This window comes from Lagopus leucura, unplaced genomic scaffold (assembly GCF_019238085.1).
Source record: "Lagopus leucura isolate 7727_CA_CO unplaced genomic scaffold, USGS_WTPT01 Super-Scaffold_73, whole genome shotgun sequence".
Classification (NCBI taxonomy): Eukaryota; Metazoa; Chordata; class Aves; order Galliformes; family Phasianidae; genus Lagopus; species Lagopus leucura.
In genome coordinates, this window is record NW_024962252.1 from 24,802,825 (window position 1) to 24,827,250 (window position 24,426).

Genomic DNA, 24,426 nt, shown 5'->3' on the forward strand with positions numbered 1-24,426 from the left:
TACAGTTTAATATGTCAACTATCATAGTCCTAAAAAAATTAGCATTTACAAAATACTTGATAAAAATATCTTTTAAAAGTTGTCCAAGAGGTACATAAAATCAACCCCAAACTTTCATGATATTTCATTCATTCTTGTCACCTACAGATTCAGTTTTCTGAGCCTGCAGAGAAGAGAGAAAGGAATTAATTACTATGGTAAATTGCCATCATGTCTATAAACACCCACGCTATCTTTACTCCTTCCATTTCTTACTTGTAACAGCTCGGTTTCAAACCTACTTCAACATTACATTTACACAAACAAAACAGGTACATTCACACACTCTTCTTAATTCGTTGGACCCAGCTTTTCAAAAGCAATATGAGCCTTACCTGCCAGCTTCCACGGTTAATACTGAAAAGCACCACACTACTATCTGTTCCTATTCACTGCACACAAGTAGAATGCTCTACCGTACCCTCAACTTTCACTGTTTCAATCTGCCCTTTTACTGACAGTGTGCAGGGTGGGGCACCTCTGGATGTTGAAACACTAACAGTTGAGCGAGAGATGCGAATCTGCAGTAACATTATGGGCAATAAAAAGAAACATTATGAACACGCTATCAATGTCTGAAAGGCTGAATAATTAAAAAAGCACTGATTCAATCAGCAGGAGGTATGTGTGGAAAGTACCTCTTCAGCTTTATTTTCACCATTTTCAGATGGTGTAGTACCTTCCTTTGCAGCTTCTTGCTTTTCATCCTTCTTCCCTTTAGCACCTTTGTTGGCCTTTGTTCCAGGTTCCTTCTGACAGAAGATTACAAATATGGGCACAGACACTGCATGAGTAGACAGCTCACCTACATCATTCTTACCAACTAAGAAACAAATTTTAGCAACCTGCATGTGCTGGACTGAAACAAAACCAGATGAAAGCTACCTGGAATATTTATACCACCAAAGTTATACAGATTCCTAAATATTTTTTTTTTGAAAAAATGTGCTGATGCATGCTTCCTTACTGCTTCTGATAACTCACAGGGTCACAAAAAACCCTCATACTACTTTGGTTGAGCTATATATACAGAGCTATGTATACCGATATATACTCTGTATGTATAGCTATAAGCAAATCCAAGGATGGTATATGGAACTATACCACTGTTATTCAGTCAAGCACAAACACCATGCAGCACGTGTAACAACATTATGCTTTTGATTCATATAAAATAATAACTGGATTTAAAAAAAAAACAAGCATTTTCATTGGTTGTCCTTTTGTTAGTCTGATAACATCTGTGATATTCATTTCATGTCCATGTGAGAACCAACCGACACATTAGGAAGGCAAGCACTGATAAAATTCTATCTGCAACAACACAAAGCAGAGAATTTACTGAAAGGAATTATCTACAGTTTCACAGAATCACAGTACAGAATCATTAAGGTTGGAAAAGACCTTAACGATCATTTACTCCAACCATCAACCCATCTCCACCGTGCCACTGAACCACGTCCCCCACTGCCTCTTCTATGTAACACTTCAACACCTCCAGGGATGGTGACTGCTATTTTCATTTGGAGATATGCTTTTAGTAAACTATTCTACCATAGAACTCTTTTTTTTTTATTTTTTAATTCCTTGCTCTAGGTATGCATTTACATTTGCGATCTGAGAACATAAAGATACACATTAAGGATTTTAAGCGCAATGAGATAAAAATTTAAATGCTAGTTTGTTTAATACTTCACACTGGGATTTGAAGTAGTTGGATAAAAGCTGTGGAAGTTTTCCGTGGCATCATTCTCTTCAGATTATCCATGCAAAATGGCAGCAGTAGCTGGGAGCAGGGATATTTTTGAATCACTGACTACCTTTCCTCAAAGATCCCTGTAGAAGAGTGGGGCAGGCAAGAAGGGATGTTCTTAATCCTAGATACTGGGCAGCCTGAACCACTACGTTCTCTCTTGAGCTTCAATGACACACAGCAGCTGTAATGCCTGTCTGAGATGCTTACCGGTGCTGTGAGCATCGTTCTAAATCTTCAGCTACGAAGGAACGAGCTGAGGACTTAGTAAATTCATAATATTCAACCTTTGAACAATAAAAGGAATCCTGAATCTTTATTATGTTTGGCTGCTTATTAGCAGGCTCAGAGTACAAATCTGCTGCTTTTTTGTTAAGGAGACTAAGATTAATAGATTCCTTAAAATGGGATCCAGTTTCAACTTAGAAAAATTCAGACTACCGTATTAAAACCTTACCCAGAATTATGTCAGAAAGGACTCCATTCACCTGAAATATATCTCAGATTTCTCTAATGCAGCCTCAACAGACACCGTACCACCATGCTCAGCGCACACACAACATGTACTGGAAGATACAGAACCTATGCACTCCCTTCTTCATTAATACTCTATTAAAGAGAGAAGAGGGAAGCTCAAGAGACTTTCAGGTGATAAATTATAATGCGCTCAGAGTTGTGGAGTTTTACTTCTACACATTCACTTCGTATTCTGATACTTCCCCAGTTGAGATACCAATGCAGGGACTTGAAAAATGTGAGTGTGAGGAGAGCCAGATTGAGTTTCCAGCAGTATGCTTCTTTATGATAAAGCAATTGTTCTTACTTAGCATTCCTCTCGGGCGCAAATAGATCTACAGTTTCTGAAGCACATGATTTACATGCAGAATCTTGAAAAGGTATTTCAGACACTAATAAGATTTTAATTTGACTGTAACTGGCCTAGAAAACCCAAGCCATTCAATTTAAATGTATTTAATTTCACCTTTAATTATAATTGTGCATTCTCAGCAATAGTCAGGCTTCAAGAAGAGATAACAGCGTCTCACTATGAAATGAAGTACTGCCCCTCTTGACAGCAAAACAGAACAGTACAGAGTAATCTCAAATCCTATTGTAGAAACCAAACCTGTAAATTTCAGGAAACGTATAGGAAAGGTGAAGATTTTTCTTAAACTAAGAATTCACTACAAACTAACATAGTCTGCATATCAAACAGGCAAGACGTTTTGTTGAGGCCAGTAATGAGGCCAGGAAGGGGTGGAACCAAAAGAAAAGAATGATCTAATTTGTTTTTTTCTTTTTTGAGGGGAGAACTGGGAGGAGGACGGGCGAGTTGATGCCTCTTGCAAGTGCTCTGTGAATTCAACTGTTTGCAATGCAAAGAGGGAGTGTACTTGCTTATTATTGGCTACAATGATGGTAGTTAAAAAGAAGAGTATTTACCTTAGTGGTTTTCCTTGGCTTGGGTTCAGGTTTTGGTGGAGCAGGTTTCTAAAAAACATTTTTAGTTGCACAATGCGTCAGATATATCACCAGGAGGCAACCACCCAACCTCCGCTCAGCAGCTTCCCCACACCTCACCTTTCCCCCTTATGTTCCACTCCTTACCATGCACCAAAAAAAGATGAAAAAAATTAATGTACCTCATCATTGTACACACATCTATTTTCATTAGCTGACTCATCGAGGAGGCAATTTGAGGGTCATTCTAAGTCAAACTTGAATGTGGAGATTACAAATAACTATTTTTAAGAAGCCCATCAGATACATTGCAACAGAGAAAAGGAACTAAACCCAAATACCAGTGGCAGCATCAAACTAAACCCTGAAAGGACTGTCCTTCCCCTTTCACAGAGAAGTTCCACTTCTACAGCTAACATCAGCCTGCAAAATAGTACTAAGTCAACATCACATGCAACAGATAGCATTGCACTTAGCCAGGGAAGAATAACCTCCTGAAATTAAGAAAATAAATTATATTGAGCTCTAGAGTTCTTAAACACCCTTCAGCAAGAATAAAAATGGAATCAAGCAAAATATAACAAACCTGTTTTGTCTGAGAAAACACGTGCCTAGAAAAGCATACACCAAGGGCTGTTACACATACTTACAGCTGACAATCTTGCTGATCGTCTCGTGGGCTACAGAAAGGAAAAAAAGGAGAAGGCATCTTTATAGACTTACACAGCAAATGGTGTTCAAAGCAACACCGTTATCAGTTGTTTCTTGATGACAGCGTAAAATACGTCCCTACCAAAATAGGTATCTATTGCTAACTGCAACTCAGGGTTTCCTCATCTTGGAGGGACATTTTTAAGGGTTGAGTGATGCGGAAACTGTAATTCGTGAAAAAAAATTCATTACTGATGTCAAAGTCTACTCTCAGTATGGTAACACTACTTTCTCCCTGTTTTACGAGTACTTCCGAGTCCACTGCTGCTCTAGGAAATGTTCAAAAAATACAGCAAGCTTGACTACCTGCACACTGAACCTTTCTCAAAAAATACTTCTATTTCTTAAATATTTAGAATGACGGTCCTTTAATCTGTTAATTTGTCATAGCCAGTAAGAAACGCTATCTGATAAACAGCGCGATAAAGATAACATCCTTCCCTAAAGGAAGTGAGAAAATTCCAAAACATGAAACTGAGGGGCCCCTCATTTCCACAGCTGCCCCCCACACTCAATTCAAGAGTCAGGCATACAAGGGCAGCTCCACAGACATGATTTCCTTTACTTAAATATAATTTCAAAAAGGAAAGAAGTCAGTCAAATACATTACTTTTCTTCTACCTTTCATCATCACCTTCCTTACTAAACTTTACTTCCTTCTGAACTTTCTCATAAGTTTATTGAATATTAGATAGGTCTTAGAAATGCTTGTAAGCTAAGTAGTCTGCTAACAGTATTTTTTGTATTCACTAAAACAGATGAAGAACCCACAATCCAATTACATGGCATGATTTGCAAACACCATTAAGGTCTGGCCTATGTCATAAACTGGAATCTCACTTGTAATGAAAATAGAGACAATTCCCTTGTAACAAATATCCAGCATAACACAGCTGAAAAAAGTAAATCAAAACCACTTTTTTAATCACATGATAAGCATTTAAGTTGAGCTGAAAACAAAACAAAACAAAAAAAAGCCACAGTTCCACATAACTCAAAAGAAAAAAAGCTGTTGTTAATATCCAAAGAATGCAGTAACTTGTATTCATTGAAGCCATTTAATTATCCTTCATGGAAAGTAGTAGTGAAAAGTTCAGATCTGAGTTCAAGAAAATAGAAGTCTTATCAAAGAACACCTAGAAATATTTTCAGCCATCGAATATGTAGGCAACATTAACAAAAAAAATGCAATCCTCTCTTTTCCTGGCAATTTAGAACATTGACTGCTGGTTAAGCAAACTAACACTATTCTGAGAACAAGTTAAAGCATTTCAATTGGTCTGGTAATCAAAGAACTCCCAGCTCGAGGTACCTTCTACAAATAAGTTTTCACAATCAACTATTTCTATCCCTCAATGTTTAGGCATTGAATTGTGATGTTAGCATTTAATCTTTCAAGGGTAATATATTGCCTCAGATTAATTATAACACTTTGCATAACCCCAACTGTTTCAGTTTCATGATTGGCTTTATATCTGATTTGTATCATCATAAGGAACTCAGCACAACCCCCCCCCCCCCCAGTTCCTTAAAAATGCCTGACCAGTAAGTCATTTTAATTCCTATTCAGTCGGTACATATGTTATTCTTTCTGACTACAAGGAAGTAACTGCAGTCAGGTCAGCAAAGGCAACATTGCAATGTGCTTCTGGAATTTCCCCCTTCAAACAGTCCTACCAGGACAGAAACAACCAGCACGCTCTATATGACACCAGCAAACATCCATGGAAATTGTCTATGAAATGGTGCAGACACAAAACAACACTGTGCACTTTCCTGTTGCTTCGGGTTCTGGCAATCCACCTTGCAGACTTTCCAACCTGGATATTTTATACACATTATGTGTTTAACAGCCCCCAAGGGACTTTTTTTTTCCTCATACATTTATCTAATAACCTAGTGAACTCATTTACACTCAGTTTCCATAACATTCTGTGGTAATGTGTTCCATAAGGCAAGTATATGCTGTGTGGAAAAGAAAAACCTCCTCCCCTCATTGCCTTTCTCTTAAGCTTGCTGCCACTCAGCTTCACTACATTCCTCCTGCTCCTGGGTTATTCCCTGCCTTTCTCCGCGTGACTGATGACTTTATCACATGGCATATGCTAAGTCAAGAATCTGGAGTCTGCTGGATTCCATTGGAAGTCTTTTTCTACACCCCCCTCTACGTGCCACTATCCTTCATATGATTTTCCTTCTATCCTTTTTAAAGAAGAGCCAAGAGAACTTCATTTGGTAGTTCCCCTTTGGGTGCCCACTGTGATATGTTTCCCACTCTGTCCTCTATTACTGTCCCCACATTCCATTTACCTTTTGACTAGAAAAATGGGCATTTTCTAATAGCTATTAAGAGTGACTCTACAATCTCTCCAATAGCTGATTTGGTGACACTCACTAACAGCTTTCCCTGTTTTAATTTGCATTTCTCCACATTGAATTTGACTCATATTTTATCCCATGTTATCAGTGAGATAACATAATTCTCAGACTTCCTCACTTCTGACCACCCTGATAATTTTTCATAAGCTTCAGCAAACTTTGTCATTTCTCCATCACCTGTTCTCCTAGAATCACATAATGAATATACTCAGCAACACAAGCCCAAATACAAACGTCCTCAATATCCCACCAATAATTCTCCTCCATTATGAAAATTAAATACTACTTCCCTATCTCTTCTACCTTCATCTGCTATCAGTTGTTTAGGGCTTCCATTTAATCCACGCAAGCTCATTTCCTTTAAGAACCTGTTTGGGGAGCCTTATCCAAACGTGCTCTTTGCATGCAAGTAAGACGGCACATTGACTGACAGAGCATTCATACACCTGTTGCCTTTTACATACAATTCAGCTACATGACGTAGCACTTCTCTCTGCAAAACCTGCATTGACTCTCCCATTATACATTCACCCACATGTACTCATTCTACTTTTTTATTTACTAGTTTCCCAATTCAGATTTACAGTCTTTGTTTTCCAGAATCCCTTATCTAAAGTACTGGGAGCATTTCATCACTTCCAGTTACCCTGGTATTGGGGCCAGTGCAAGCACTAAATTACGTCTTGCACGTAACAGTTTGGCAACTCCATAGCTGGGCTGCTGGTGAATACAGCTGGCCTGCCTACATCTCCCTCTCCTTAACAACATCCTCCAAATATTATGTGGGAAACGGCTCCGCTGCAAGAACCTCTGTAAGAACCTTCCACAGTCAGAACTTCATTACCGTATTTCAGCTTCTGACTGGCCTGCTGGAGAGTTAGTTCATGATTTTCCATCTCTACAAAAACACCTTTAAAAAAAATATAACACATTCCCTTTATTTTGCCATTCAGTCATTTCAGTGGGTGGGACGGTTTTTGAAAAATGGCATACGTTTCTCTGAGCCTTTAGGATGGTATATCATGTAGCTCCTCTGCCACCTGGAACCATTCAACATTTTAGCTGCTCCTTTTAACAGGTCACCAATTTTAATAAAATTCCTTTTCTTGATGAATATGTAGAGTTTACTTGGATTTACATTCCTGCCAGGATAAAGAACAATCACAGGTTAGCTTTCTGACAACTAATTCCTACAACCCCACAGAAGGCACTGGAAAGAGCTGATCACCCTTTCATCAGCCCTTTGTTTTGTTCCTCCAGGCAGCAAGCACTTACAGTTTTAACTTTTTCTTTGTTATGGGTTGTTGTTGTTGTTTTGTTTTGTTTGTTTGTTTTTGCAATGCCACCCTATGCCTGTTACCAAATATCTGAGGGGTAAACAAAACCTCCTGTTACAATCAGACAGACTAGCACAGTGGAAAGGCAATACAGGAGTGGAATGGCAAAAGAACAAACAGGAAAGGAAAGCTCACCCATCTCCAAAGATCTAGGCTCACAGAGGAGAACTCCACAAGGGAGGGATCTCTAACCAGAAATCCTTCCACAGTGGCACTCAGCCCTTAAAAGAGGCCTAAGAGAGGTGCAGCCAGGCTTCACCCCTTCTAGTCTCACAGCTGAATTGCCTTCATCTGTGCTCCCAGGGCTGACCAAGTCCTTTCTCCAGGTGCTCCATCAGTAGATCAAGCTGTGACTCAACAGTTACCATACACCTCCATTAACACCAATTCTGTCTTCAAAGCCTCTCTGGTCTTCCTGAACAACCCACTGCCACTTTTATTATTGTGGTCAGATACCTGGCACAATTTTTATACTACATACTTCCCATTTATGCATGGCTCAGCAGTCTATAAGGAATTTAGCTGTAGTTACTGATACTATTGATCTAGAAAAATATTAAGGACAAGTACGGCACGTAGCAATGTCAATCTATAACCAAGTTTCATCCTACATGTTTAACTTTTCTGTCCCTTGAAGAAATTATATTTAAAACTGTACAGAGAAAAACACTAATTTGGTGCAAAAAGGATTATATTTTTATCATGATTTAGTTGGCCTTCCCACGTTTTGCAAAAAAAAACAAAAAACAAAAAATCACCACACAAAGCGAAAACCAACTAACTGGTTCCATAGGAAATTCTGAAGGAAGATACTGAGATACCAAAAATCAACTCCTCCCAGGCCTCCTTTTGTCTCAACTATTTTTTTTTCCTCAGGAGCTCATTTAAAGCGCTGCCATCTTTTGAAATATTTTGACATCTTCCTGGCACCATCTTTTCCTGCTAACTGACCGACTACCAATTTTGCAAACCACACAAAGTAAACTTTCATCAGTCTTTCTTTCCTGTATGAGTATGCCCAAATATTTACAAGAACTGATTCATTTGAATATTCACCCATTCTTCTCAAGGTCTTGATTTAACTTGGTCTGCTACAAAAGATGACAACCCAGGAAAACAAATCCTCATTCCCCTCTGCCTCTCTTTTTACATTCCCATGGCAGACAAGCTCCAGCACAGCTTACTGTAGTGGTCAATATACCACCTGCTGTCTCCTTTCCTTTCCTGACAGAAGTTACTGTGCCCTTAAGAGAAATTCAGACAAAGAAAGCACATAAATGCATCAGCTGCTCCTGTTCAGGGCACAGTATCTTAACTCAAGACACCCTTTTATCAGTCACTCAAGTCTGGAAGTAGTGTGGCTGAGGTGTGTGCATTAACCCCACTTGCCAGATTGCTGGAGAGAGTGACACACAGTTCCATGCAGTGACATCCTATGCTGCTGCCTTACCAAAGCTTGCCTAGAAAAGATCTAAATTTATTTTGTGCATCACTAAGCTGAAAGAATCCTCAGCACCCCAAAACCAATTCACACTATATAAGCTACAAATGCGGCTGACTTCTAGTTTTAAGCAAACTGCCTTTACTCCCACTGAAATCACCTTGCTAGAGTGGCAGAGCAACATGCAGTCTTCTGATATGCAAGGCTGCAGATCTCCAGTTAAATAAACACATGCCTTAATGAATTAAAACAAACAAACAAACAAACTGAAAAGGAAATATACTTGCCTCTTGTTTAGTTACTTTTGCTGCATCCTTGCCTTCAGCACCCTCTGGAGACTGAAAGAAAATATTAAGTCAGTGCTTTTACTACAGAATTAAAAACATCCAAGCAACAGCAAACAAAGATTATGGTGAAGATTCTTCTTTCCATACACTGCAGCAACTTAAGGAGGGCTGGTGCAAGCAGCATCGTACCAATGTCATTTCTAGAATATGAGGATAGAATACCTTCATTCAGGAATACGAGGACTGAGCACCAGGATTGTAGGCATCAGATCATGCATCGTACCATCATCCCTCAATAATCCCTCCAGCCAATTAACTACAACATCTGCAGGCTGCAATGGGAGTCCCACCTCATCAGTGCTTGAAAGCACAGCAAGTGTGGACTAGAAACCTGAGGTTTGCTCTACTAGGGCTTTAGAATTCCCCAAGAAACTTGACATGTTCCTTTCCAAATACCAACTTTAGTAGTAATGAGATGAGGTGAACCAGAAAACCCCAGCATTACTGGAATGAGTGATTTATTTATCTCCTTTACTGTTATTGTGCCTCGGGCGTGCTCAGCTGGAAGCTGTAACAGTATCTTCCCCTCATCTCATCTCTCCCATCAAAACGGTAAAAATCAGTAAATCACCAAGACCTCAGCAGGAAAGCCAGGGACAAGCTTTCTTCACAGGAGCAAAGCCTCAGCCTGATCGATTTAATGTTTGTCTGCCAAAGGTACCAGAGAAACATTGCTAAAAATCCAGCTTATGTTATTTTATTTACAACTCAAGCTACATTATTTTACATTTTGCAAACAACATGGTTTCCACCTAGATGCAAGCAATTCATGGGAATACAGCAAACAGCAGCAGCTGGAGAACTACAATGAAGGCATGTGGTTAAAGGCATTTAACAGGCAGCAGGAGAAGGCACTGTGGTGGCTGTTCTGTGTTCCAATCAGTAAAGAAGCAGTTCAGTTATCTTCTCCATCCTCCTTTGAAACCAAACCTGCCCCAAGCTGCCCTCAGGTTTTGACATGGAATTCCTCAGCCACACACACGGGGTTTGCAGCAGCTGACCACTGCCTTGTGTCACTGGGTGCTAACATCCTTACAGAACGATATTTTCAGCTCCCCACCAGAAAACAGAACGTGGCTTTGTTGCTGAGCACTCCTGACAGAAACGAAGCGTGCCACAAAAGCAGCTGGTTTAAAAAAAGCCTAGGAGCAACCATCTAAGTAGCTGGAACACAGCGGGAAGTTAAGCTGCGTGAGCAGGGCAGCACAACTCAGAATAGCAACAGCCCGGCATCCAAAATGGAGCCTGGCTGGCTGCTCCCTGCGCCATGCAGCCTCGCCAGCCTCCTGCAGGGCTGCTCCGGGGCTGCATTCCTCAAAGCGTCTCCGTTCAGTCATGAAAGAGCTGCTGCCGCCTGACAGTGTGGGGCTGGGAGTACAAAAGACAAAACCGAGCAGCTCCACGATCAGCGAGCCTCGTTCCTACAACTTCCCTCTTCAGCACACAATATGGTGCAGGCTTTGAGCACAGCCTTTCTCTAGCTCATGGATTCAGAACACCTGCTTCTCCCATATGAATTTTGTCAAGTCTAACAAACTTACTCTGCATCCTTTCCATTAGAGGGAACTCAAATAGCATCGTTCCTGTGCTAAGCACTTATTTGTATAGAAACTCTCACAAGTTTTATAATCCCCTCACAGTGGCCAAGGGGCTCACAGTTTATAGGGGTAGGGACAGGAAGACAGCACAATTCATTTATCTTGGAAGCCAGGCTAAAATCTCACTGTAAATTGAACCAACTCCCACTCCACCACCAGGCTGGCTTACACTGTTTCACTTTAGGAACCTCGGAGCTTTGAAACAAGGATAAATCTTCACATACAGCCTGCCACATGCCAGCAGCCTTGCAGTGATGGCCAGGAACAAATCCTGACCCTGAACACTGTATAGTTAGCACACTGTAGTTTACTCAATTGTTTCAGTGTTAATGAAAGCCATAGATTCACAGAATCATCTGAGTCGGAAGGAATTTTAAAGGTCACCTAGTCCAACTCCTCTACAATGAACAGGGACCCCCTCAGCTCCATCAGGATCTCAGAACCCCATCCAGCCTGACCTTGAATGTTTCCAGGGATGGGGCCATCTACCACCTCTCATTGCAACCTGTGCCAGTGCCTCACACCCTTACTGTAGAAAACTTCTTTCTTCTATCCACTGTAAATCTGCCCTCTTTTAGTTTGAAACCATGCCTATGCTTCTGACAGACAGAGCAGTCTGTTTTTAGATGTCAGTATTACTGCTTGACAACAGATTTTAAAACCGTTCACAAAGCTAACCACAGAACAAATTTGAAGTTTTATTAAAATACTGTTAATGGAACCACAACCACTGTATACTACTATGATACATTACCTAACCTAGCCCAATTAGGTTAGTTAATTAGTTCTTCCTGAGCAAGAAAATCCGAGAGTAGTTCATAGAATGGAATCATAGAATCACAGAATGGCTTAGATTGGAAGGGACCTCAAAGCCCAACCAGTTCCAACCCCCTGCTGTGGGCAGAGCTGCCCCCCCCATCAGCTTGGCTGCCCAGGGCATCACCCTGCCCTTGAGCACCTCCAGCGATGGGGCACCCACAGCTCTCTGGACAGCTGTGCCTCACCACTCCTTAAGTGAAAAATTTCTCCTTGATATCTAACCTAGATTTTAGTTTAAAACCATTCCCCTTGTCCTAGCACTATCTACCCATGCAGAAAGTTGATTGCCTTCCTGCTTACAAGCTCCCTTTAGGTATAGGAAGGCCATTACCAGGTGTTCCCCGAGCCTTCAGTTATGAAGGCCTAACATTTCTCTCCCCAGCGGGATGTGCCCTGTGACCATCTCCAAGGTGTGGCAGGCAGACAGGAGCTGTACCACACTCTCATTTCATCCCACAGCCAGTCTCTTCCCATTGCAATCACTACAAGCCAGGTGTCGTAGGCCATGTGTGCTCCATGCCTTGGTTCCCCAGCAGGCCACAGAGCTGCAAGGGAGACCATGTCGCAAGGAGGGCAACTGATCTTGTTGAAAAACAGCCTGCTGCTGTTAAACAAGTGTATAAATCTTATAAATCCATTTGCAGATTATAGATCTATAGCCTTCCCTGGCTCCAGCAGAACCATCTGACTGCACAGCTGCACAAACAATTGAGCCAGCACAGCAGGCAGGAATGAAGCGGCATGGGGCAATTGCGGCCAGGGACTCTTCATGTAGACAGAGCACCAAAAACTTGTCAGGCTACGATATATTAGTTAAAGGAGGAAAAGGAATTTGTTTTCCCTTCTGTGAGTTCTATTAAGAGGCTCCAGCAAATCTTGGCTGACGTGGATTTCCATGCAGGTTTCTGCAGCACTTTCTCCTCTTCCCAGGGATCAGAGATTTGCACACGCACGTATCTGGGCCAGGCATGGCTCCCAGAGAACATGGCATGCCAGAGGCAGAAGCAGCCTGCACACCTATTTGGATCTCTCAGGACTTTTATGTAGAAACCATCAAAACCTTCAAGTCTTCATCCCCAGCTCTTCCACAGAAACCCTTCCTCGTCCTCTGCTCTGGTGACAAATTACTGGAGGAACTCTGGGCTCAAAGCAGTCAGACTTACTATGGAACCCATCTTCTTGGCAGGTTGTCCCACATGAGGTAACGCCACGGCTCACCATGTCCCACGTGACACCTGCTCACATTAAGCACACCCTGGTTCCGTGCCTTGCACTGTAAGCCAGCTGGGGCAGGACTGTGCACACTGCAAGTCTGGTGCTGCAAAATGAAGGACCAGTGCTGGCACTGCACCACAGGGAAGGGCACAACATGCCTGCATTATACTGGAAGCAGCCTCTATAGGCCTGCCATGCCTGATGCTGCATGGCTGCCTACAAGAGACGAGACAGACAGACAGAAAAAGAAACTACAGATAAGGATACAGATAATAGTGCTGGTTGTTATTGTTTTTTCTTTTTTTCTTTTTTTTTTTTTTTTTTTCCAGGCACAGTTACACAGAAGGCACAGCAAAGGAGCTGACTGGAGAACTATAAATATGCTTCTGACATTTAATCCAACAGCAAGTTTTAGGTTCAGATGACCACACATTGTGTCATGCCTCCATTTGCACTACACACTGGCAATACGATTGCAAATTGAGCTGCAGCTAAGCTTCAACAGATCTGTCAGATCTGCATAACTTCTATACCACACAGCTAACATGAAGGGCTGCAGGCCAGATTCCCCCTGCCTATTAGCAATCAGTTGTTTCAATCAGTTGTTACAGGGCTTTTTTTTTTCCCCTCCTTTTCTTTTTCTGGGACAATCCAGAAAACGATATTGAGAGGACTCAATATTAATAGATTAACACAGCATTAAAAAAAGGGAATAGTGATTTTGAGATTGTTTCCATACACAGTTCTTGTATTTATTTCAACAGCTGTGAGGTAAACCCAAGGTCTGGTGTCTCCATGCAGCAGGACAATGCTGTGGTAACTGCAGTCCCAGCACCACTACAGAACTGTTGAGAACAGGAAACTAGATAACCTTCTTGAGAAAACACTTCATAGAACAAGCAAGCAAGTTCCCTTCTCATTTTGTTCTGAAGGCCAGATTACCTGGTAGAGATGTACGACAAAAGAAAAAAAACAAACAAGCAAACAACAAAGTGTCAATTTCTATATCAAAGCCCTGCAATATAAGCGTGATTTAACGTAAGCACAATTACCCAAAGGATTACAGTTAATCAAACCTATTTGAGAGATACAAAGGCGCAGGTCTGAACCAGCAGTGACCAGCTTCAGGATAAATATTCTGCAGACAGTGGATTGCACTATCATAAGGGAGTATACTAAAAGCATGAAGAGCACAAGTACATGAGAAGTAACAGTTGGTGCAGCAGGTTGCTTGTAAAATGAAATAGATCACTCATTCTCTGAAGGATCGTATTACTAGCCGACACTTAACACTTCAGCTCTGGTGGGACAGGAATTAGTTCTCTCATATCCTTGCAAAAAGTAGATACCAATTTCATAACAACCACCACATTGAGAAGTTAGGACGGCAGCAAGCCCTAACTGTCCTAGCAGATGAGCACTCTCCACAGCAGTTCCTCCCCTCCTCGCGATCTGTTCTGCTCAGCCACACCGCAATACGCCGCCCGCGATGGGACTGCCTGGAGATACTTTCCTGGCTCACCATCCCAGCTGCGATTTCCATGACGTAATGCTTTGGTTGTTCCTCCAACAACTCTTTTCATCCACCAAAACAAGATAAAAGCTTGCAGCAAAATGACAGCAGCAGGAAAAGGCAACATATTGAGTCCTAAGTCTTTGTCAGGTTTTACAGTACTGTTATTCTAACATTTCCCTTCCTTTCCTTCCCTGTGAATAGAGCTCCGCATTAGACTAAATTCAATTCAATTGAACCCTTTACCCATACATGCAAGATCTTCTAATTATTTCCATCTTCGCAGCAGTTCTAAATTTTATGCCATTTCACAAATGTAATTAAAATGCAGTTTATTTCTTGGTTTAGATTAAGGAATGCTCTGCGTGTTGACTAATTCAACGCCAACCAACTCCCACACCACCCTTCTAACCATTGTTTCCTCATTCAGCTCCTGCAGCATCTTATCACTGACCTTTGTTTATAGCTGGTTCTTTGATTTGTTTTCAGCTGATAGAACCGTGCTTGCTGCCAAGGCAATAAGAATGAACTCCGCAAGTGGAATTATCTCACCCTATTAAATGCCCGAAGACATCAAGTAGTACACTCCTTCTAACACTTTTGTTTTGCCCTACAAAAAGCCTGGCCATGGTTTATCAAGAAAAAAAAAAAAAAAAAAAAAAAAAAAAAAAATCCAAAAAACCAAAAACAAACAAACAACAAAAAAAGCCACAACACACACAAAAAAAACCAAACACAACTATGACACTAATGTTATAATCAAGTAACTCTGACCAATCATGTACGAAGCGTAGAATACATTTGGCTAGCAGCTGCACTTTTAAAATAATTATCAAAACTAATATCTGATTCGTACTCTTTCAAAAATCTGAGGGGTTTTTCTGTATATTCTTCTAGTATTTTAAGTTCTGCTATGCAGATTCCATTAAGGAGGTATGGGTACACGTATACATTTTTATATAAGTGCATATATAAATACACATAAATATATGTACATATAAATTATACATACATGTGTCATCTGTGCAAATTTTGTATGTGCATATATATACACACATAAGTTCTATTTTGTGCAGAGAGAGGCTGGAAGCTGCAGGTTCCTAAGGTTTGTCAAGTATTTAGAAGTATTTTAAAATATGTATGACAGAGTAACTCCCTCCTGCTCCAGATACAGAACTACTGAGTTCCACCTGTACTACATCAAACACAGACTCCTGATGCAAAAAAAGAAAAAACCCCAAAAGAACAAACAAATACAGTCTACATAATGTTTTATTCCTTTCTCTCAAGGAGCATTACAGCATAACCTGTACCTATTAAGAGCAGAATATTTCATTTTCTAACCCTCTGGGGGAGAACATCGAGGTCATGAAGTTCTGAAAACACAGAGTGCATTAAAAAGTTTAAATATAAAAAAAAGGCCATTAATGTCCTCTGCTGTCAATATGCAGCTGGGGGGAAGGAGTAAAAAAAACAAAAACAAAAAACAGTTCCTGATCAAAATCTCTTTTGTTGATTAGAAATTTGAGCCAAATAGAGTAAATGTTCATCACTTTCTCACACATTCTCTGAAAGTATAGGAATATAGCCTGGTTATAATCAAAATCAGTAGGACTGGGGAAAAAAACAACAATCAAACTCACATTATTACATTCCTTAATTTTTAAACAAGTAAAATCTGTGAGCTTTATGCTCCTCCACAGTGGACAGACGAGACAGACAGAAAGTCAGGCCTGGAATACCTCTAGATACCCAAAACCACCCAGAATAACTACTTAACCTTCATTGCAGGTAGCGGTTTTGCTATTCCCACAGAAAATGGGAATAACAAAAGACTGACCAAAATAATTCAAGCCACCCTGAAATTTGATGCAACATTTTAAAGGTCTTACAACTGAGTTAGCTTTTGCTTTTTACCCCATTTACTTGCCAAAGTTGCATGATTTGGGAAGGGACGAATGACTTAAGAAAACATAAGTAATTCCTTCTGCATTCGCCATTTGGAGCCAGTTTTCTGAATATTACATTTTCTGCCTACATCAGAGTGAAGAAGTAACAGCAGTTTCTAGGGGTTGCAGCTCAGATTTTAACAGCAGTGCTGTAATTTACAACAGTTCCTTCCTCAGCCACTGAAGTAATTAGCCATGTTTTGAAAAATGCAGATCAGCCACAGGAGCAGCAAAGAGAGCACATCTGAAGTCATTCCATTTCCCTCCAACTCCACTGCTGAGAACTCTAATAGCTAGTGAGTAAATTCATAGAATTCTAGAAAGGCCTGGGTTGAAAAGGACCACAATGATCATTGAGTTTCAACTCTCCTGCTGTGTGCAGGGTCGCCAACCACGAGACCAGGCTGCCCAGAGCCACATCCAGCCTGGCCTTGAATGCCTCCAGTGATGGGGCATCCACAACCTCCTTGGGCAACCTGCTCCAGTGCGTCACCACCCTCTGTGTGAAAAACTTCCTCCTAATATCTAACCTAAACCTCCCCTGTCTCAGTTTAAAACTATCCCCCTTGTCCTAGCACTATCCACCCTCATAAACATCCGATATTCTTGTCTCGATATTTGCTTAGCAACATTACTGCCACCATAAAGTAAAAAGGCAGATTCAAAGAATATGATGGATGAAATTCAACCACTAATATTATTTCTGTGGCCTCTCAAAGCTGCTGCCAGTTCTGCAAGCAAGATGAAGCTGATAGACTCAAGCCTACATGCACAGTTTTTAAAACCTTAAAGACGAGGCTTTGAAGTCCATCTAAATGAAACTGATCAAATCTGCAAAGCAAAGCACCAAGTACTTCTAAAAAATAAAATATTCCATCTGCTTGAAGACAGAGATTAATCAAACGATTTTCAGTGCAACTGATTCCTGAAAATAGCCACACCTCCGACAAAGAGAAGTACTGTGAATGACAGGAAGGTGAACCATGCCTCCCCTCCCATAGGATGCAACTGTGATGAAGACAGTAATGTAGAAAAGAGCCCTCATTCTTGCAGCTGCAACTAACTGGTGCCATGGACCATCCAGCCCCGAGATGAGAGCAGCAGGTCCCAGATAAAAGGCAGGCACTGAAGGTGTGATTGGTACAATGCCTTCAATCCACCAAGCTCTTCTATCCCATTAAGAGCTCCAGTGGGGTTAGTTGCAACGCGTTGCACTACTGCAACAGAAAAATAGCTCCACAGACAACCTAAAAGCAGTTATGAACGAAGATAAAACTTCCAGAGGAGGGAGACAGCTGGAATAAGAAAGGAAGGATGTGGCAGAGGCAGGGACGTTCTCCCAGTACGAAGAAAGCACTGGGAGCTCTCATCAACTCCACTTGAGAGGAGCAAACAGCACACAAATAAATGTCACAGACACTCCATTTCCAGCCATGGAAGTGCCCTCTGCTACCACTAAGTCAGCATTAGGACAAGGAAGAAGGTTAAGTGGGAAGAGCTGACACATCTGAGCAGTCCCATGAAACTGATGCTGCTGGGAAGGAACATACACCATCTTTTAGAGCAGACAGACCCTAACACTCCTGGGTCTTTCATATTTGCAGCTTTCCCTGTTACCAAGTACACGCACTCCTTGCTATAAGAAGACAGGAGCAGTACCTCCAAGTTACAGGAGGAATTAATTGAAAATTGGTCACCAAGGGGAAAAAATAACCAAATGAGCTTGACACATCTTTTTCCACAACAGTGCAATCTGACCACTGAGTTGTTCTGATGAGTACCAACTAATGAATTAAGGAATCCTCACTGCCCTCCGAGTTAGGAACTGTGAAGACAGCCCAAGCCAGGCCGGTGTGATGAATACTGGCTGGCAGGATTTGTACTGACTGCTACTAGGGAGAGCTCTGCCTGTCCCAGCCAACCCTGCCTTCCATGAAGCCAGTTCCAGTCTTGGTGCCAGAGAAACCAGAACGGCATAGTGCTCTGGCCAAAAAACACACCTCAAATGCATACAGTGTCTCACAGGTCTAACCTGGAATTGCTTCTTTTGGTCTGTATATGCCCACCTGAGATCTATCTGTTGAACTACGGTCCGATCCATAAAGTCCCACACTGCCCATTTCACCAACAATAAAACTGATTTAAGAAGATCTTACTTCTGAGTGTGGTCAGTAGCTTGCTCCCAGCACTACTCCTTTCTAACAGGTTGTCACTACTTGGTATAAAGCAGTAGAGAAAGCTAAAGCTTTTCAAGATAGAACAAAATATATATATAAATATATATATATTATATATATGTGAGATATATATATGTGATATATATATTATATATATATTTTATATATATATATATATATATAAGTATATATATATATATATAAAATATATATATATAAAATATATATATGTAGCATATATCAGCTACATTCCAGTTACACACATGGGACTTTTGTTTTTTGGTTATTTTTTTTAGAAAATCGAGCAATGCTGATATTTCCAGAACATGAAATATCCCCACTGTCAATCTGAACAAACGTCAAACTTATTTTTTATTTTCATTAAGCATTTTCCTAAAATCCCTGCATACAAAAAGATTACTTGCATCTGGTTAGTTTTGAACTGGAAGGTGATGAGTTCAAAGTAGACTGTGTTGCTGGTAGCACCTCACCAGGGATCATGCTCCAATGCACCGAGCAGCATCATGACTTTTAATCGGTAATTCAGTGACAATCTAAAACCACTGAGGATGCTCATTCATTAACTCCAGTTGCATTTCAGCATAATCTAGAAGAAAATTTGTATACATTGTCACCAACTGTTACTGAGTCAGATTTTTACAGAATTGTATAAAGCAATCAAACATTTTACATCTATAAAGCCTCTGTTGATGAGTTTATAAACATCATAACTCTAAAACCCAATCATAGTTAAAATTACATTAATATATCTCTTTATAAGCTATTTTAAATAAATCATTGATAAATATACATTGCAGGTATTTATTAGCCCTGCAATATCATTTATTGCAATGTGGCACAGCAGCTTTACTCAAGCATATTTTATTTTTTTTTCCAGTGCTACTCAACACTGCTACACTGTATTCCATCTAAGTGTACCATAAGCAGACATAAACATTTCTTTTTTGCCTAATTATTTATATGAAAGTTTAGACCCTTTGAGACAGTCAAACCTGGAGCAGGCCAATCAGCAATTTGCTCCAAATACATCAAGTTTTAAATTTTCAGTGGCTACAAATTCAGTACAAGTGCTACAACTCCTAACACTGAAAAGCTATAAAAGATCTTTTTTTCCCTTGTATTAGAAGAATCCTGCAATCCTTTAAAATGCTCCAGCACCTCCATTCTGCATCTTGGTGGCATGTAGGTGCATCTCTGACTGCACAGCAAGCACTTGGCCTGTCCCTGCAGAGGAGGCCACAGGTGGGAGCTCACCCCAGGGTTCTGCTGGTGTGCAGGAATTTTTCAATTTGGGCTGCCCAAAGCCAGGGGATCAGAAGAAGGTCTCGTTCTGCTGCTGTCTCACCTGTCTTCTGGCAGTTACTGGTCTAGGATTGATCTAACATGGAAATGGAAAAGAAATCACCTTTTCAGAGCTCTGACTTCTCTTAGCCCCCAGGTAGAAGAAGGAGAAAGGAAAACGCAGTCAGTCTGGAGAGAAAGGAAAATGCGGAGGTAAAGTCTGGAGTGAGAACAGGGGCAGAAGGGGAGCGGGCAGCAGCCAAGACATGAGCATCTGCTGCTGATTCCCCTTGTCCCTGCAGTCTGTAATCACTTCCAGAGCATGACACAAGCCACACATTTCCCTGTCTCTGTGTTCTGTTGGTGAATTCTAGGATGAACCAAGGGCCTCAGTTACAGACCAGGAGCTTTCCAAGTCCAGTGATGATGACAGCAAGGTGCAAATCCTTTTGTCACCACTGGAGGTTCTTCCCCACTTAGCAGCTTCAAAACGAAGGCAACTTTAGCTGAAAACACACCAAGTTGCATTGCAGAATGCTGGGCTTCATCAGCTGATTGGTGTTCAGTCACAGATAAGTTGCTCCAATAAAATCTCAGAGAACCAGACATCAAGTGCAAGTTCCTCAGTTTTTGTGCAGGCCACAAAGCAAAAAAACAAGTTTTGAGAACAACTGCATCACCCAGAGCACGTAAGCAGTGTTTGTTAAGGGGGAAGTAGCCATTTCACTTTAGACATCTTAAACTGAGCGTCTAATATGAAGGGACCATTGGTCACTTACTTTTGTGCTCCATTTCCCCATCAGCAGAAGAGGGACTACATTCCTCTTAGAAGATTTGCAACACTTCAGAAACAAATTCTAACACCAAGAAGAATTTCACAAGGAGAACTGAGTTGAGGTCCAGAGGAAAATACACACTTTATGATTCTTACAGGTCCCTTCCAACTTGGAACATTCTATATAGGTTAGTATGTGAGAACCTGCACCAAAACACAAGGATTAGAAAATACACTGAAGAGACACCTGGTTGATGAACAAACTGGTAAGGTAAGAGTCCTGCAAAAAGGGAATATAATGGGATCATGCAAATAAATGCATTATCACTGGACAAGCATGAAGTACGGCACCTTCCAACTTCTACTACAGGAACAGCATTCCAAGCACAGCATTCAGAAGTTCTAGTTTCCTTGCACAGAGACCAGCTGGGTACATGTACTGACTTAGGAGAAAACAGGTTTGCATAACAGATCTGGAACCTGGAACCTGATGTTGTCTGTTTTCATAGCATCAACTGCACTTCAGAAGCTAACATCCTTGGCTACAAGGGAGCAGATAGGTTACAAAAGTGTGAATTAGATCCCAGTACTTCTTTTTATTTGCTCTGAAGCCACAACAAACTTCAAAGATGTTATAAAAAACAAATAATGTTGGATCAAGTCCTCACATCATTCAACTCTAAGAGCTTTCAGAGCAACATACGAGGCACAGGTCATGGTGCTTGCAAGTGGATTAACAAACTGGGTCCTTTTGCCGTGCAGCCCCAAACCAACAGGCCCAAACCAAGAGACACATAACCACTTGGCCTACTGACATCCCATATAAACAGTGCACTTAGAGGTGCAAGCACCATTCGTCTCTCTGCTGAACACATTAAAGCTTCACAAGAGTGAAGGACAGTTCCTCACTCTGGTGCATGGCAGCCCTGCCCATAGCAAAGGGTTGGAACCAGGTGGCCTTTAAGGTCCCTCCAACCCAACCATTCTGCGATTCTACGGTTCATTCTTCCCAGCTAACGCAGAGCCATCTTTACTGATACAGTTACAGTTTCAAGGTTAAGAAGGTTTCCAACATGACCCAATAACTGATTCCAGTTGCACAGGCAACAAAACAAACCGCATCCACCCATGTCAGGGTGTTCACACTACTGATACCACAACAAGAACTGTGGTTTATCCCACACCGACGTGCCATCCTTCTTGTGAAATACAACATCCCAACACACCATTACAACACACATAGAGTGCAGAAATGTGTTAGGAAGGGTCCAGAATTCAACCTTCTTCTGTCCAAGAGCAGCATTTACACCACTTGAATACAGGAAGGTTTTCCTTTCATCCATGAACTCATGGACCTGTGAAACACCCATCGCAATGCCACAGCCTCCCATCAGGGACAACTTGCTGTCACCAGTCGTCATGCTCACAGCGAGCATCACCCAAAGATGCAGCTGCTGACTGAAGTTTGCATAGAGATAAAATATTTGGAGATGGACAGAAAAGCAAAAAGGAAGGAGTAGCCATTTAAGTCACTAAGGCACCCACAAAAACAGGAGCAGGCAGATGCATGCCCTTCTGCAGCATTATTCATTTACTGCCATAACAGATTTTCTCGTGTTTATTTTTGAGTTTTCTTCCTTAACAAAACCATTGGGATTAGCAGTCTCTTTATGAGTTAAAAACTGTGCTTTACTAGAACTTGCTGCTAGTGGCAGCAATGGCTCTGTCCCCACATGGATACATGGCGATGCCATACCCAGCCATCACCATGCCATCTGCCCCTTGCCCTGCTACTCTGAATGGAAGTGACCACTGCGGGACACTGATGGCAATTCCATTTCTCTCAAAAAGCAATAAAGTTCCACTTCCTTGAACCACTGCTTCACCCAACTCCATATTTTATATATAGCTTCACATTTACTGAACACGCTTCATCTCCATCAGTCCAACCACACACATAAAATTTTTTAATAGCCTTCTAAGAATGACATATTCTCCTGGACTTGTTACTCACAGAAAAAGTTTCTCTGAACAAACATTTCGCCGTGGACAATAAAACCCTACAGGAGCAGCTCACTCTGAGAACGGCCGGCCTGCAGCCCTACCAGTGAGCTCACACACAGGCAAAGGAAACAGCGTGGGAAGGCAGCAAGGTTCTCAGAGTTGCACTGCGTCACCCTATAGGCACAGGCTCATCTTCAACTTTTTCCTACAACGAGCAGCAGTACAGAAAGCGCAGAAGGACGCAAGGCCTATGCAAAGGCGCAGTGGCAGAAAGGCAGAAGGAAAGCCCCACGTACTCCAGCTTCAGGGTGGGGTGGGGCACAGGGATCAGCCCCCTTGGCACGGCTGGGACCGGGCTGCTAACTTGGGGCTGAATGTCAGGTGCCCGCCTCACACGCTAGCATCACCCACAACACAAGGAGAACTGAAACGCTCTGCAGGCATCATCAACCTGTAGCTTTATTCAGAGGTGTGCTGACGGGCCGCAGGGCTATCCGTGGACCCCTATCCGCGACAAAGCTCTCGGGCTGACCCACTCGACAGGCAGGGCCGCAGTTATCTACGACGCGCACGGCCGAGCCCCCGCCACGGGGAGGAGCCCTCGAGGAGAACCCCAGCGCGGCCGTCCCCCCGGGGCGCCCTCCTCGCAGTCCGTGAGCCCCGGCGGGGCCCCCAGTCCGGGAAGGGGGGGGGGGGCCGGGCAGGGGCCGGGCCGCTCCCCCGGGAAGCGCCTCCTGCCGCCCGCCCCCGGGGCGTGGAGCCGCGACCGCGGGCGACCGGGGGACCCCGGGCGGGCGGGAACGGCCCCGCAGTGGGCGCGTACGTGGGGAGGTGCGAAGGGAGCGGCCCGTTCCGAGCGCGGCTCGCCCCCCGCCTCCCGGAGTTGGCAGCGGGAAACTCCTCCCGCAGCGCCGCGCCGCCTCCCCCGCCCCGGCCGGGAGTTGCGACCGCCGCCTCGTTCCCCCCCCCCCGCATCCCCCCCCCTCCGCCGGGGGCAACGCCGCCCCGGGAGAGCCGAGCCGAGCCGAGCCGAGCGGGGACGGCGGCCGCGGGGGGAGGCGGGGGGCCCGCAACAGGCAGCGCCGTGCCGCGGTCGGGGCGGCCGGGGACGAGGCGAGGCGGGACCCGGCGTTACCTTTCTCTTCGGCATAATGTCCCCGCGGCGCGCTGCCAAAGTCACGCGGCGAAAGCAGCGAGCGCGGATCCGCCCGACAGCGCTGGCGGCGGCGGCGTCGCTGGTGGTGCCCGCGGCTCTGCCCGCGCCCGCTGCCCGCCGCGCCGCCCCCGGCGCCCCGGCAGCCCCCACCGCCAGCGCCCGCCTCGCCGAGGGGGCGGGCAGAGCGGGGCAGCCCCGGCCGCTGATTGGCCGCCAGGCCGCGTCGCGCCCCCCTCTCCGGCGGGAGCGGGCTAATCAGGGGCGGCCCGCGCGGGTCAGAGGCCGGGCGCGGGGCGAGGCGGGCCGCGCGGGGACCGTCGGGGCCGGCGTCGGGGCCCTGAGGGGAGCGGAGGAGGGCCGGCGGTTCCGCGCCCCGGGAGCCGGGCCGCGGCCTGGAGCCGGTGAGCCGCGGGAATGAACGCCGCGGGCCGGCGGCGGCCGTGGGGGAAG

General features: G+C 43.3%; 1 protein-coding gene across 1 annotated transcript; it reads right to left on the bottom strand.

Annotated features, from left to right (window-relative positions):
• Positions 1-169: 169 nt before the first annotated feature.
• Positions 170-24,062, bottom strand: HMGN3 (high mobility group nucleosomal binding domain 3). The gene is made up of 6 exons (XM_042886228.1): positions 23,956-24,062; positions 9,409-9,459; positions 3,904-3,933; positions 3,236-3,283; positions 678-791; positions 170-560 (listed from the first exon to the last, which is right to left on the bottom strand). Exons 1-6 carry the CDS (start codon positions 23,968-23,970, stop codon positions 429-431), a joined length of 390 nt encoding a protein of 129 aa, XP_042742162.1. The 5' UTR covers positions 23,971-24,062; the 3' UTR covers positions 170-428.
• Between the last annotated feature and the right edge of the window lie 364 nt (positions 24,063-24,426).